The sequence below is a fragment of the Ptychodera flava genome, chromosome 20, assembly GCF_041260155.1.
Source record: "Ptychodera flava strain L36383 chromosome 20, AS_Pfla_20210202, whole genome shotgun sequence".
NCBI classification, from domain to species: domain Eukaryota; kingdom Metazoa; phylum Hemichordata; class Enteropneusta; family Ptychoderidae; genus Ptychodera; species Ptychodera flava.
Window position 1 is genome coordinate 27,815,928 of NC_091947.1, and position 16,834 is coordinate 27,832,761.

General features: G+C 37.7%; 1 protein-coding gene across 2 annotated transcripts in view; it reads right to left on the reverse strand.

Annotated features, from left to right (window-relative positions):
- Positions 1–410: 410 nt before the first annotated feature.
- The window catches only part of LOC139120477 (transient receptor potential cation channel subfamily M member 8-like), a 45,032-nt gene continuing 28,608 nt past the window's right edge, over positions 411–16,834 (reverse strand). For both annotated transcript variants that reach the window (XM_070684930.1, XM_070684931.1), the window contains exons 17-29: positions 15,622–15,705; positions 14,241–14,337; positions 13,518–13,594; positions 12,574–12,705; positions 11,501–11,761; positions 10,943–11,126; positions 10,681–10,798; positions 10,191–10,375; positions 8,857–9,133; positions 8,211–8,303; positions 7,274–7,342; positions 6,502–6,660; positions 411–3,694 (exon numbers count right to left, since the gene is read on the reverse strand). In XM_070684930.1, coding sequence (XP_070541031.1) covers positions 2,761–3,694; positions 6,502–6,660; positions 7,274–7,342; positions 8,211–8,303; positions 8,857–9,133; positions 10,191–10,375; positions 10,681–10,798; positions 10,943–11,126; positions 11,501–11,761; positions 12,574–12,705; positions 13,518–13,594; positions 14,241–14,337; positions 15,622–15,705 — 2,670 coding nt within the window. In that variant the 3' untranslated portion in view covers positions 411–2,760. The remainder of the gene's footprint in view (positions 3,695–6,501; positions 6,661–7,273; positions 7,343–8,210; positions 8,304–8,856; positions 9,134–10,190; positions 10,376–10,680; positions 10,799–10,942; positions 11,127–11,500; positions 11,762–12,573; positions 12,706–13,517; positions 13,595–14,240; positions 14,338–15,621; positions 15,706–16,834) is intronic.

Here is a 16,834-nt window from a genome sequence, read left to right on the forward strand (position 1 = left end):
GAATACTACCTTAACACATTATTCATAACTCCAATGAAGAAATCAAATACACCAAAAATCGGCGTACCAATAAAACATTTTTACTGAAAAACCATGTTATTACAGGCTGGGATGGATGGGGTCGCTCTGAGGATCAATTACTGTCATCCTAAGGAGCTACGTCGTGAAACCGTATGTCATCTTTCTAGGCGATAGAACCACTCTCTCAATCCAATCCATCATATCTGAAACATTGAAAGTTTAAGTGGACGTTGGTTTGATATATTACTGTCGAACTTTTGGTCGACGTATATACAATGTACCATTTGAGCAAAGAATAACATTTCGAAAAAATTAAAGTACGTACATTTTGCACACAAGACGTATTACGTGATAAAGAAAACATTAGTTCCGCACTCTCGCGGCAATTTTATGATATTCGCTCTGTCAGTTCTTGAGAAAGAGTTAGCCTTATATAAATTGAATGTCTGACCTTGATTTTTTTGAACGCACGTTTAATACGAAAAATCCACATATTACATAAAAGTACATATCAAATAAATGAACAAAAAGATCAAGCAAGTCAATGTAGGTTTTCTCAAGTGAGAATACCTGAATATATGTACTCAGAGATACATGGCGAAAACGAATATTGGTGATCGCAAGCGTCACTAACAGGACACACTCTTTGTATATGTTTTTGTTGCTCAGTTAGAGGGTATAAGCTGAAAGCATAGGCCAAATGCTATAAACTAGTGTTTATATCATTAAGCCTGACCTGACCTTACCCGACATCTTGACCATCAGTAAAAGTTATCTTGCAGCATTTCTGCTAAAATCATATAGAAAAATTGAATGTTGTGAAAGTTTTGAAACATCAAGCGACATTTACAAATACAGGTAAAAGTGATTAGGTGTGAATAAGAAACCTGCGCATGCGTATCGTATGATCTAATCACTTTAATGCCTGTCACCCTTTGCAGCCGAGTATTTGATTAAAAACGTTACTAGGACGGAATAAGTTGATGCTAAATAGCCGTAAATGTAGATATCATTTGAAGTCATTATTTATTGTTTTACGTTGTAAATTTCCAAAGGACTGGTTAATAATCGTATGTCTAAAAACGCAATTTTTTTGTTAATGGTTACATTACCACTATAATTATGATGATGATTCCGTTTATAATACGTTCATCGGGTCTTAAAGGTATACTGTCACCTGCTCCAATTTTGCCACAGTTACCATGGAAAGAGAAAATCTAACCAACACAGATTTTAAGCGGGTGGCCGCTTTTTAAGAATAGCGCCCTCACATGGGCATTTTGAATACCAAGGAACGCCCCTTTGACTATATATAGGCATATTCAGATTACAGGTGACTGTATACCTTTAAACCAACAAAAAGTTTCATCACCATAAACTTTGCAATGCTGTTAGCAAGAGCATATTTTGTAGCGTATTTGATACGCATTAATACCTACTATCGGCCAGACAAATACTAACAAATCACAATAAGGTATAGCTGCTTCAGTTTTACCATTAACACGCTTCAATATTGACTTTTGTACAGTAAATTACAACTAGAGTTATACTCTATATACTTATATAATCTCCATTATAAATCTAAGAATCATCAAAGAATAGTACTGATACTTCAGGGCTTGAAATTAGCGGTAGTCCCGCGTCCACAGACTACCAACTTTTCCCTGGGGCTACCAAAGTCCATGAAATGGTAGCCCACATGGACTACCAAAGCCTCGGAAAAGAAATTCAGTCAGTACTTGCGTGCCATGTCCGGTTTTTTACTTTTGGACGAGCTAAATGCAGTCAAACCCAGCTGGAAACAGTAAGGCCAGACTATAACTTTGTTTTGCAAATTACAAAGACGACCTCGCGATGGAACTTTGCAACAAAATTCAATATCTCAACTGATGTACTTGGATGACAGGCACTGAAAATGATGGCCAATAAAAACATATTTTCATTGCATTTCGATCAAAATGTTTCAATCACAAACTCCCCGCTACTACAGAAAGCCCATGGTCTATTTTTAGCAATGCTGAGAAGGTGGTGGTCATTGCCATGGCGACTATCAAAATTGGCAAGCAACTCTGAGAATGAAACGGGTTGTCAATACAATGATAGGTCACCATACTTTTGAGTGTCACTGTCGTTAATTATACCAGTTTCCTTTGGGTAATAAAGGTGTGCAAGTATTCACATCAAATAATAACAAATTCACTTATGGGAAGAATCTTGGAAAATAGCTTTTTCTTCTCTGGTTAATCAAAAAATCCCTAAACTGAAATATGCATGGGCTACCAGCCATTGTCACTGGACTACCAACTTCAGAAAATGGTAGCCAAAGTGGACATCCAGGGAAAAAAGTTAATATCGAGCCCTGTACTTCATTGTTACTTTCCGTTACTTGACAAAGCCAGATATTTTACAGTAAAATAAAACGCCAGGCGGAAAATACCAAACACGTCGTCCTATGAAGGGATATATCTGATTAAAATACATGCTTTCAGCTACGGCTGGACGGAGTTGACTTAAGGGAGCATGAGTAATAGACAAAACGTGTAATATCTTCCGCGATCAACATTCTTCAAAATACACCATTTGAATTTATATTTCAAGCAGTCTAATAAGCCAATATTTAATATTCGGCCAAAAATGTAAATTAATGTTAGCTATATAAACACTGCAGTTGAGAAGAATAGTATTTCGTCACTTATATAAAACATTGTAGTCCATTATACGGAATTGTCAAAGGTTTATTCAGTATTTTGGATAGTGCTCACTAAATTGATTCATCCTTGGGGCTGATTTAACTCGCCCAATCATCTCTATATTTCCGGAGGGACCGATACCCCAATAATAGTGAATGCTTGCAAGGATGGGGCTGGACTTCATCCTTTTTCTCAGAGCAGGTGTTATGTCAACAGTGTCGAGGTTTCGGTTAGTCTCTCTCTTGCGAATGGCAGGACGTGGACGTCTCTTGGAGTTTCTTTGTCGGCTCAATTCTTCAGAATCGCTGCTTGTAGATGACGAGCTGTCGCGTCTGTAGAGCTTTTGTCGCTGTTTCTTCTGCTCGTTCCTATTGTCTCCACCGTGTTGCCGTTTCGTCACACTTCGAGCCGTCTCCACCACCGGATTACTGAAGACGTCACTATTGGGCGTCATTTTATCACCGGCGACTGCCCTCCCATGGTTGTCACGATCATGGTTTTCAAGGTCGTTTGTCGTTGCGTTATTGGCTACTCGCGTGAAGTCATCTTCAAGTCTTCGTCTGGTCATGGTGCGGCCCTTTATCGGAGTACTTGTCCTCGGCTCCGCGTCTTCCACAACGAGGCTGACAAGGTTGCTGCTACTGATCTTGGACTTGCCATCCGGACTCTCACTGCGCATTCCGTCAGGAATATCGACATGGCGGTCGCCATCGATCGGGGACTTGTCATCTGGAGTCTCCATGCGCATCACGTGCGGAGCATCCTCGACACGGCCATGATGGCCGCTATCCAACAGCGACTTGCCATCTGGAGTCTCACTTTGTGGTCTGTTCGAAGGATCCTCAGCGATGTTTTCATAGAGATTCGAACTGAAGCTTTGACTCTCTGCGAGTCCTGAATCTGCTCCGGATAGGTGTCTCCGTGGAGCCCTGGTCTCCAACGACTGCTCTATTCGTTGCAAAAACGAATGAACGACATTTAGGCTAGAAAAGTAAACGAAAAGAAAAGAGCACTACATTCAGCCATGGTATATTTTACTGGTCACTATGTGTTAACACCCAGTGTCGTCTGAAGTACGTAATGCTAATATCTATAAACTTTACAGGTCTAATCTGAGAGAGAGAGAGAGCGCAGCGTACCGTAAGCTTATTGACAAGACATATTAGCATGTTTCTAAATATTACTGCAGGGCAGCAATTTTCGAGATACTCTTGGTTTGTCTGCACATCCTAAGCAAATGACTGAAATCATTTATGATATGATTTGAGTTGCTTCGTGCCGCTTAACAACAAGGATTAGTATTGCACGTCCGACCTTAAGCTTGAATCTTATGTAAAGGAAGGTAACAGACCATCCGAAAAAAAACGGGAATGATTTTGGTTCCTTTCAAGTCCAAATACAAAAATCCCAATTTTCTAGCCCTATCGGTTAGTTTTCTAGCCCTATCTGGTATGTACATACTAAATTTTAAAAGCTGACTCACTGATCGAAGACAGCCCCCTCAACGAAAAGTCTATAACCATAAAATACCTGAGCTCCATCTGTTGCACTTGCTAATATATGTAAAACTAGGTCAAAGGTCATTTGAGGTCATCCCGACATTTACAATGAATTTTGATCTTAATAAATTTCGGCCCCATACAGGGCCATACGCAAAAATAACATCGGTAAGCCTTCACGATTTGCTAGGGATGGTCGTTTCTCGGCCGGGGGGGGGGGGCGGTGGATTATTTTTTGCCGACGTCAAAAAGTGGCTGACCCCCCCTATTCCAAATTTTGAAAACAGGGTGACCCCCCTATTCCAAATTTCTAAAACAGGGTGACCCCCCCCCCCCGGGCGCGACAAAGGTAAAACAAAAGATGGACATAAATTATATATATATATATATATATATATATATATATATATATATATATATATATATATATATATATATATATATATATTTTATATTATATTTTACATTTTACATATATTTATATTTTAAATAGTCATTCTATGTTTTAGTGAAATTGTTGACATGTCAGTTGTAAGATAGGAATTTCAAAGTGTCAATCTTAAAGTTTAAATACAGTACATTTTGAATGAGCTGTATTTTGAATGAGCTGTGAATGTATTTCACACTTTCTCTGCTTAACCAGATGTCCTGAACTGTTGTACAGAAATGGATGTCAATCATTAATATCAAAGAGGAAAAAGCAGTGAATCAAAAACTTTGATGGGTGTTAAGACTTGCCAACCATCCAATTAAATCTACTGAGGAGCCATAGAGAGCTTTTTTAGCCAAATCTGATGTGTACAGTGTCTGAGAGGACCTTTTCTTGTGTAACATTGAAACCATAAAAGCACAGCTAATAATGACAAAAACTGCCTTTTTTAACTGTTATTTTGTTCATAAAAAAGCATCTTTCTACAGAAAACCTATGAAACAAAGGAAAATAATTGCATCAATGAGAAGGAAAGATATCTTGTCATTTTTCTATCTCTAAAATAAGTCACTGTATCAAATATATATTGTGAAATATTTGTGCATGTTGCTTTCTCATACTGAATTCTCACAGAGAGAACAGAAAAGTATCAGGAATTTGTCATCCTTTTCATATGAAATGCAGATTTCATAATGGTACACTTTCACTTAGCAAACATCAAGATATCTCTGAAAGTATGGCGCCCGAAGGGCGCGCCAAAAAATATGAAACATCCTGATATCTCTGATATATATGCCTTGTATATTAAAGTCATGCACCTGAAGGGCATGCTGAAAGATGTATGATATATTAAAGTAATGAGCTTGAAGAGCACGCTGAAAAATATTGAACATACAGATATCTCTGATGTATGTATGCTTGATATGTTAAAGTTGGGCGTGCTGAAAAATATGACTGATTATTAAAGTTACGCGCCCGAAGGGCGCGCCGAAAAACACAACTGAATGATGAATTTTGTGGCTGACACTAGCATTTTGGGCAATGATGAGCCTGTGTCAAAATTCAAAAACACACTGACCCCCCTATTGGCATTTCAAAAACATGGTGACCCCCCCTATCACCAAAGTCAAAAACAGGGTAACCCCCCCATGAATCCACCGCCCCCCCCAGGCTGAAGAAACTGACCAGTCCCTTATGTCATCAAATATAACACCTACATGTATACCTGTCATAGTTACTTAGATACGTAAAAGCAGGTCAAAGATCATCCAACTATTTGTCTCTTTGCACGGTTATCGGTACTGTTCTAGTACTTGGGTTGCACGTCCATTTGCACTTCGCCAATACGTACACGTGCTGCCCTCTGGCTTACTTTTCAGCCACATGGTCTGACATGAGACATAAATTTCAGTATGATATTAATCTGGCAAATTTTGACCTTACAAGCGAAATTTGATTTGAAGTTTGCTTATCTTTTGCCCCGGCTGTGATTGCACCCATTTTTTGCCCTGTAATACTTCGTGAATTGCAACGATATAACCTTTCACCTTGGGAAAAGGTCATAGATGTCTAAAGTTGGGTCCTAAAATAAGATTTCAAATCTAAAATGGGGCATGAGATTTTTGCGAGCGGCCGCACTCACACACCTACCAAAAAAGGAGCCCAGCTCTCGGAGTTTAAGTGAGGGGTGATAGACTTTCGTGACTTTTTATTCTGCTGATCAACATGGTGAAGTATTGATCATCGTATGAAGTGCTATGTATCGATTATCGTCTCAAACACAGTTTATTTTACTGCCAAGTTTACCAAAGACAGAGTGTTGACTTTGACAATATTGGTCATCATGGCAATTTCACATTACCTTTCTTGTATCTTTTTGATAGCTGACCCGTCATCTCCAGTGGCATCGGGGTGGACTTGACTTTGAGAATCGTTGCCATTTTGTGTATCCGAGTCATTGTTTGAGTCATCCTGGAAGCGTTTGTTGATTGAGACCAACATCTGGTTCATTTCTTCAATCCTGCATAGGTAACAGAAAATCCTCGTCAATCTAAAGTAAGTGCACAGATAGATTAAGTATATGGAATAATTCCATGAGTTTGACGGAAAAGGAGTCGTCAAGTATTACTTCTCAAAACCTCGAGAAAATGAAGTTTCATGACCATGATCAGCTTAAACGTAAAGTGCGCCCCGGGAACCCTTTTTTTCTGACACTACAGCAATTTTTACAATACTTCCCTTTCCCTGTCAGGCTGTGTAGACTTCGAAGCATAGAAAGCTAACTAAGTTTTCACTCTGTTTTGTTTTGAAAAAATAAATATTCAATGTTCCGCTACAGAGTTCGTACTGAATAAGTATGTTTTTTATTTAAAATATCGATACTTTGGGGGTAACTCGTTCTCCTAATGACATTCTTTGCATGATGACCCGGAATTTTTCTTGATAAAACAAAAGATTGGTTTAAAAGTTTCCTGGAAGTAAGTTTGAACCAAACTTTGTCATTTTTTGTTCGGAGGCGCGTATTATCTGTAATCACATGGTGTTAACACGATATAATTTCTTCAATATGGTTATACTTTAGCATGTCAGCCGCCAGAAGTTTACAAAAGTAAATACAAAAATGTACACATTACCTTGGAGACAATGTTGCAAAATAATCATCGATCAGCCTGTTCTTTAACTCACCAACATCATCCTGTTGTCTGGAAAATATGTAAAAGTGTACAATACAAAAACATATGAATAATTGATATGTTTACATTAAAGAACGAATAAAAAGCACCATGCGTCTAGTAAATAAATGGATAAATAAATATATTTATAAAGACTGACAGATAAATGAAATCTTTGCCATGGTTGTCATGTAAAACCGCTACGAACCAGGATTTAGTGAACACTTCAATGTAGTCGGACAATTTGATTATTTCTTCGTAAAAGACAGGAACACCCCCCCCCCCCTTTTGTTACTGAATTGAGCACAGTAGTTTCTTAAAACCACTTTTTTCGAATTTCATAGTGTCAGACAAAACCATCATTATTTTCAATTTTTCACTGTAAGGTTTGTGACAGTGATGATATCATGAAAACAAGAAAACGTGGGACATCGGAAAAAGTTTAACAAGTGGAAGTAAAAATATTGGTAATAAGCATTTCTATTTCCTTTAATGGGATTTCGTAATGTGATATACTGGAAGATTCAGCCCTGGGCGCGACCTCTGACCCAGCGCTTGAGCGCCTGCATATAGTCTGGTCACGTTCCCTGCGTCACGGTCATTTCTACCGCGGTTGCGCAGCCAGCGGTAGAAATGGGGCCGGGATTAGAATTCGCCTGCACATAGCTGACAGGGCGTGATACTGTAAAAATAGACGTGAGGGAGCTGTTCTCCGCAATTTTACATAGGCATGTAGATCTAGGTATATGATCATGACTGTTATTGCCACGGACAAAATGAAACAACGTTATCAACCACCCCAATAAAAAGAAAAGAAAAAATTGGAAGCCAATAATTCTGAAATAACCGTTATTTTCTGTACTCATAGCGATTGGTGTAAACCAATAAATATACTGACCGTTCAACCAAGGCTGATATTTTGCGACCATCGCTCTCCCATTCCTCTATATGCTGTTCCAGCCATTCCATCTTCCCAGCGACGTCCTCTTGCCTGTAAAAAGTTGACGATAGATTCGAAACAATTTTCAGTGCGTCAAAGGTGGAAAAAATGCAATTTATAAGCTGGATGATTTAAAATGTCTATGATATGAAATTTAGATTTGGACATTCTTAAATTTATTTTCAGGAAAAAAATTGTAGACTCTCCATTCGTGAATGTTTACGCTTGAGAAAATTGTCCAGTTTGTGATCATCCAGGGACAGTTTAAGGCATGGCTCCATGGAAAAAAAATTATTCGGACGCTCTAGAGCTTACAAATTTTTGTCTGTAATCGGTCTGGACGGACTTGAAGACTCAGAGAAATATATCTTTCTTTCGTGCTGTAATAGTTGGGAAATTCGGAACAGTAAGTTTCTTATGACTGCATACAGAGATTAACATATGTTTTTAAAATCAAATAACAAGACATGTCAGGTTATTTCGGGACTCTACTTCAACTCAAAGAATAACATCAAGGTCGACTATTCTTCTTGATTGTGAAAGAATATTGTAATTTTTCCTTAATCAATTTGCCATAAATGTCATATTTTGAACTGCTTATTACCTGATAACGAGCTGGGCTGTATCCTCTTTGATATTTGCGGTACGTTTCTTTATTCTTCGGGTTCTGTGACCTATTCCGATTGTACTATCGCCGATTTTAGACGCTTTCTCCACGATTTTCTTATTCTGTACCTGCAATTCTTCGCTCGCCGTTTCAAGTCGTTTGGTTCTGGCATCGATAGAGTTGTGCAGCTTGTCCTTTTCATTGCTCAGATAGTGTTTCAAGCAGGCTTTATGGAAACGCCTGAGTCGCTCGCTCTGCTGTTTTTTGGCTGGACCTGCAACATAGTTTCAGAATCTTTCTATATGCACTTATAATAACATGCTTACTAATCTGATTAAAATCAGATGTAGAGCACGGCGAGTCGGCGACCTGTTGCTAGAGTGAGAGGCGACAGCAAGAGAATACCGCGTACGCGTAAGTACATGTAGACGTCGTCGTACTCTAACATCTGATTTTAATCAGATTGCATGCTTACGTGTTGCGTTCTGGAAATAATGGCAAGGTCGCATAAGAGCACTTATTCACAGAGCATCACTTTACAGAGGTAAGTCTTCTTGGTCAATAATGTCGTAATTTTTCACATCATTTTCTCGACTTTTCAATAAGATTGCAGACACTATTCATGGAATCATTCCACAGCCATTTAATTATGCACCTCACACATCGCGTGTAAGTGCTTCAAGGAACTTGTTACAGGCATGTTTGTTGTCTTGACTTAGTCCTACACAAAACAGAATTTTAAAGATCCATTAGCTGTAACTTTGGTCATTTTTTTATTTTGTTTGTTCAGTGTATCATCTGCAGTTTCTGGTTTGAATCCCTGAACCATGGAGAAATTCCTAATATTTAGCTTATAAATACCCTATTTGAGTATAATCTGCATTGTTATTGTTTAAATTTTGTATTCAGGTCCGGACTAGAATACATTTATCAACAATAACAATGGTCATTTCACATATACAGGCTGCGTTTGCGAGCAGGACACAGGGCATTGGTCATGATGATCGGATTATAGTAAAATTCTGTAGTCGATACATTGAAACAGAGTAGTGAAAAATTAATCAAAAGTTACAGCTAATGTCCCTTTAACTCTCCGACGAGGTTTCAATTTGACTGGTAATTCAGCGAGAAGATCAGATACTAGAGGGTTTTCATCCAGGTCTTTTATACGGTAGAATAAGGCCTTCGGCCAATCAAACCTTACAAAATTTAGTATCATGCACATAAAATTAGATAGTACAGCGTTCAAGCAAAAGATCTCCCATCGAAGAAAATTACAAGATCTACGCCTTTAGATTAGGTTATAAAGTTCATAGTTGAAAATTACTTACTGACTTTGTTTTTACAACAACATTTCCGACACTTGCGAAAGATGTATTTGATCAGCCAGTACAGGTACACTATCGGTGACAACGGTGGAGGAAGGATGGGTTTCCTCGCAAATTCTTGGTGTAATACATAACTTTCAAATTTCCAGAGTTCTAAGGATTCGGCTTGGACTCTTTCAACATCACGACTGAAATAACAATGTTAACAAGCATAATTAAACCCTAAAGCCATTCGTTAAACTCTAAAATTTGTCATGGAAAATATATTGTAACAGATGTATGTATGTATGTATGTAGTATGTTTGCGTGCATGCATACATGTATATGTATTGAAATCCTCGCAAATATGTAAATACATGTGTACCGTTCACCAATCAAATAATTGATATATTGCTCAATAGATTTGTTGATTGATTCGTCTTCTGTTTGCATGTTCATCAAACCATCGATCCACTCTCCAACTTGATATGCTGTATGCAGAATATAACATTACCTGAAGATCGCAATCAATAGATTCAATAGTAGAACATTGCCCAGAAATAGATAAATGGCAAGTAGTATAGTGTACAGTGTTGTAATCGCTGTCCTGGGATCAACATCATCGTCAGCAGCTGAAAAGACAGTAAGAAAGGAAAGGTAAAAATGTAGATTATAACATGGATTAAAACTAAAGCACCATTTGGAACAGCCTCCAATGCATTGTATTCTTATAAGAGGAATGACAACGAACCAACGAAATAGTGTCAATCACTAACCTCCAGGCAAATCTTCAATGAAGAGTTCTCCAAAAGTCTGGAAGTATGGCCTGTAAAACACATCTACAAACACTCCAAACGAAAGGCTTTCTCCGGAATGTCTAGCTAAAAAGCCCTGAACTGCGACGCCGTACCCAATGACGAAAATGATAAATATGGCCATGAATTCTAAAGTCCTGAAAAACTATCAAAAAAGGGGTTGTAATTAATGTTAACATTGAGTTGCTCCACTTCTGATATTCACAAAACATATACACGTGACACAGGGTGAAAGAAAAATGACGTTCTCTGGTAAAAAAAAAAATACAATTGCTAGTGCGTCCCAGCTTCAGATGTACTTATCGTGGCCATAACAGTTTTGACGTAAAATACTGTTTTCATGTTATCAACGATCGAGAGAGAGAGAGAGAGAGAGAGGAGAGAGAGAAGAGAGAGAGAGAGAGAGAGAGAGAGAGAGAGATAAACAGAGACATTACTTTGTTTTGTCATCACCTACTATATAATGAATATTATGGTATACACGTGTATTTGTTACAGTCAAAACATTAAAAACCTTACCATGTGTTTTATCATTGACACCATCGGACCCAGTGTTTTACTTCCTGTATACAGACGCAGTGCTCTTATTGTAAATAGAAAGTAGTTAACGCCGTATAAAAATCTCGACGCCAGAAGAGTTTTATCAAACCATCGACAACAAAAAGCGGCAATCAGGGTAACAATTGTGATCATCGAGAGCTTGTTCCGGGATGTGCTCTTCCATTCCAAAAAGTGGTCTACACGGCGGAAAGCATGCCCGTGGCGGTAGAGAGAAAACATCTACGGAAAGGATGCAAAGAATACATAGTTGAATGAAGAGGAGATAGGGTAATAATTATAGGTATAATCGGTATAAAAGCTGCATAAAATCGAACTAGTGCAAAATGCCACAGGCGGGTTGAAGGTGTCTTGACAAGAAAGGTGGCTTGATTCATCCGACTTTCGGAATATCTGTTATGTTCACTGAACTTCCAGTCCTTTGGTTTGATTGGTGGACCCTGCATGAATGTGCGTTACGGGGAATTTGACAGCTATTTTGTACTATTAGCATGTCTCAAAGGGTAAAAAAACAGATCAGTACATCAACGTTGGCTCGACAAGACCCTAAAAGAGGACACGATTCATCCGCATGGCAATTTTAGGGGTAAAGTTACAATATATTTCCACGCTTCACTATATTGCGCAACCTATAAACGAATATATATATATATATATATATATATATATATATATATATATATATAACTGTAGTCACAAGTGCTATGACCATAATATGGTTATAGTATTTGTGACTTTAGTTATATATATGACTTAAGTTATATATTATATATATATATATATATATATATTATATGACTTAAGTTATATATTATATAATATATATATATATTATAAGTTATATATTATATATATATATATATATATATATATATATATATATATATATATATATATATATATATATATATATATATATATATATATATGCTCTGTTAACGATGCTGGTGTACTATGTACACCTTACATGGGTATTTGGGGATCTGCTTTCTTCGAAGTGTTCGACAGATGCGTCTTTTGAGAGTTATATTTACCTGTCTTGTGATCTCCACGAAGATTGTCAAAATCCATACATGCAGCAATACATCCGTCAAATCGAAATGATCACCAAGGGGACAAAATATCATGACATACGCATATAGCATAAGAAACATGACATATGAAACCTGGTGGGATAGAAGATACAAACATTGTGTTTTACTAGCCATGTTACTAACACAGGGAAAGTACTTTTCTTGACAAAATATTTCCGATATGTAGGCTTCCTTGATAATTTTGAACACATTAGACGTACAAGCAAGGCCTTGTGGTCCAAGATGATTCTATTGATATTTTCACTTTTTGTTTGTTCCGCGGAACTGGTAAATTATTCATTTACCTTGAATGATTGTGATTATTGAACCTGTTTTGATTTATTGATCAAACTAGGAATATTTTCATTCACGAACTGCGTTATAATGCAGCTCTATGTCATTAAATAAGTCTATGGTGCTGTTGAGTGTAGATGACATTAGAAGACGACGTTATGGTAGCCCAACCTTGTTAGTATAGGACTAGCACGTTTTCCCAATTTCCTCCGTGAAACTTCCAACAGTTGTCTTACCGGATCAAGAATAAAATCACGGATCACTGACATCGTGCAAAGTTTTGTACTGTAGAAACAAATTATCCAAGGTTTACCGATTCAAAATGGCCGCCATCCCTGTGTTAACTCTCGTGAGGAGAAATAAAATTTTCGATTTTCGAAAAACTAAGAAGTCGAAAAGTTTTCTTTCTAAAGGAGCTTTAAAATGAGCCCACAAGACGTACATCAGAAAAGAATAGTAAAGATTTGAGAGTTCAACTATCTTTCCCCGAGGCGGTTCTACCTTACGCGTGAAGTCACCTTCTAGCAGTGCTGCAAGGTTTATTTGTAGAACTTCTCTGAAAGATGATTAAGAATAAGTTAACACTGATTATGAATATACGTCACACTTACGATATGCATACCAAATTTGGTGACCGGGGCACTGTAAAAGGCTTTACAATTGCTGAAGTAATTCATACACCCTTGACCTGAAATTAAAAGAAGGAGAAAAAGTATATCTGTATTATGAGAAGGAAACTGAACGAGGTTCCGACGGAATATTTACTTCGCAAAGTTACAGCTGTTTTTTCTGAAATTTCAATTTGGTTATTTAAGAAATAATGTGAGACCATCAAATGCTCAATTACTGAACTTACCCCTACTTTTATTTAATGCTTTAAATAAGTCACAGGTGCCAAATTATCCTCCACTGTTTACATTAACACATATTAATCGTATGTCTATATAGAAATAGTTGCAAACATTTCGACAAACGATACTTAGGTATGTTAAAATTATACTGACGACAACTCTCTGACAACAAGGCTTTTCGATGCGAAATAAATCTTTCTTAGCAAATGGCCCTCCTATATTCAAGCAAAAATCGACGAGATGAGACTACAAACAAGGCTCTCCCTTTAAAAGTGCATATTTACGTCATTTCAAACGCCAAATACCTCACATGGAGTTTGGTTTCAATGTGTATCAATAAAAATAGATTTATATTTTTGTACCAATACAAATTATAAAATGCAAGGATATGACATGTAATGAGTAAAATCAAATAGGTGAGGAAAGGTTCGCATTTTACAGGGCAAATTGAGGAAATATTCGATGGCTTTGATAATTGATTACCTCTCGCAGATGCTGACGTCTCAGTTTTCTTCGTATTGCCAATTTGTATCCATTCGGTGTATGCGATGGCCCAGTAAACAGGAATTACTGTGTACACCTTGAACGAGAAGGTAAAAGTTGTTAGTAATCACAATCTATACAAATTATAATTACACACCTCATCCGCAGTCTGTGTTCTAATTCATCAATTGATAGTCACGTGGGATGCGTTCTTTTTGTGCTGAACTACGTAAACGACGTCATCAGACATCATTTGTCGAAACTGTTGCCTGCCAGGCAAAAATGATGCCCGCCGACTTCGAAAACGACATTTGCGCATGCGCGAACTGGAATGTAAACAAATATGTCGTCTGCTGCCAAGCAAAAGGTAGTCGAGAAATTTCCCCGTGTATCCTACTTTCTGAAGAAGAACTGAATGCCCTGGTTTCCAACCAGGACTCGAAACGGACGAAAACGATAACCATGCAGACGTATGCTGTTGCCCTCACGGCCAGTCAATATGTGTAACCTTATAGCCTACTGTTCGTCATCCTACAGGATCGGAACATTCAAACGTATTCTATCAATGGCGACAAAATGTAAGAGGGTTATTGAAATAGGAGGTCAAGTTCTCTTTTCTATTATTTTATTTGTCCGACACTGGCCATAACTCAAACGACCTGACGAAAAAAAAAATAATGAAAATATATCCTTTTGCAATCTGTAAAATTGCAAATCGCAACGTGCATCAGAAACATATTTTGTGTCTTTACGTAAGCTATTAATAACATATCTTATTTCACATTTCACGTCTGCGACTTTGTTTGACATATTTCATCTAAAGTGAGAGTGTAGTAATGTTGTTTGATATGCAAATGAAAGCTCATCCGCTTTTCTTTGTTTTGCTATACACTTGTTTTGGTAATTTGTAATATTGCAACTTCAACCTATAAGACATTTAACACTTTCGAGAAATTGTTGAACATTTGAAAGATCCAATTCTCCCAAATTCGTTCCAATCGTGTTTTGCATAAATGTTATTTAATGTGAAACTTAAAATGTTGCTGAAAGACTATCGATGCCTTACCCTGGTGCAACCTAAACAGTGGACTATGAAAAATCAAAAGTTGACCAAAAGCAAGATAATGTCTTACACCTGTGACAAATAATATATAGAGCAAATTTTCCCATTGGGAAACCAGCGTATGCTGACCAATCATGTTTAATCAGTGGAACTGATGGCCGAAGAGAGAATCGAACTATACAATACCCGTGTATGTGTTCCTAATCCTAAACATTGAACAACTCTTTCGTTAAGATACTGAGGGTTCAAATGTGACTTTGTGTGTGTACGGTACGTGTGACTCTTCAACATCCTGTTTGTTATGAAATTTTTTTTTACCTTTTCAGAACCTTCATTGTGGTTGATTTTGCCGAACCACATCTTCCTCAATGTATCTTGGCAACAGTCATTAGACAGGAATATCTGGAAAGGAAGAAACTGACTTTCCTTGACAAATGTCACCACAATCAGACAGAGTAATGTAGTGGGTTAGTTTCTGCCGGATTGACCGGGTGAATTGCGTTCATCATATTCATCGCGTTCGCCCCACTCACATGTTTCATATGAAGACAGAACACAAACATTGCGTTAACAGGTGACGCCAACGAAGTTCGTGTGCACTTTTCCTACGGGCGGTCAAATTTAAAGTCTGAATCGCGGGCGGGGAGAAAAAAGTCAATATTTACAGTTGGCTGGAAAGAAATTTAAGTTTTTACAGTGGGTGGGGAGAAAATTTCTGGCAGTATAGGTACTGAAAAATAGGTAGAGGGAGGGGAATGTCGTGGTCGATTAAACGCCTACTAGGGGAGCAATGTCCAAAGGTTTAAATGATAAGTTTTTTTCCTTGCCGAGTTTTGCAATGGGAAATTTCAATGGTGCGAAGAGGACAGTGGGAGCATGAATAGTTGTGGGGAGCGGGCAGGCCATAGATACTGGAGGGTAGTAGGCATCATGATTCAGTGGGAGTGGCATATTTTCCGCATTTTCCAGTGGGAGGGCATTTACGGACAGCTCTACTTTCCCCTCCAAACTTTAGGTCAAGGTCAAAAATATAAAAAGTCAGCATATGAACCTCCGAAACGTATTTTGTGATGATTTTGTAAAATTGACGAAATTACTAGTTGGCAGCACCTGCATTAACCCTTTCAACCGTTCACAAATTACAGGCTTGATCCAAGTCTAACACATATTAAATGTAAAAAAGAACGCTAGTTACACAGACAGAAAGATATTGTAGACTAACGGACAGACAGACAAACAAACACAAAACGGACAGACAGACAGGTAGACAGACGGTATAGATAGATAGATAGATAGATAGATAGATAGATAGATAGATAGATAGATAGATAGATACATGCAGACTTAGATGATTACATGGTTACATGATTGCACATACATACATACATACATACATACATACATACATACATACATACATACATACATACATACATACATACGCACGCACACACACACACACACACACACACACACACACACACATACATACATACATACATACATACATACATACATACATACATACATA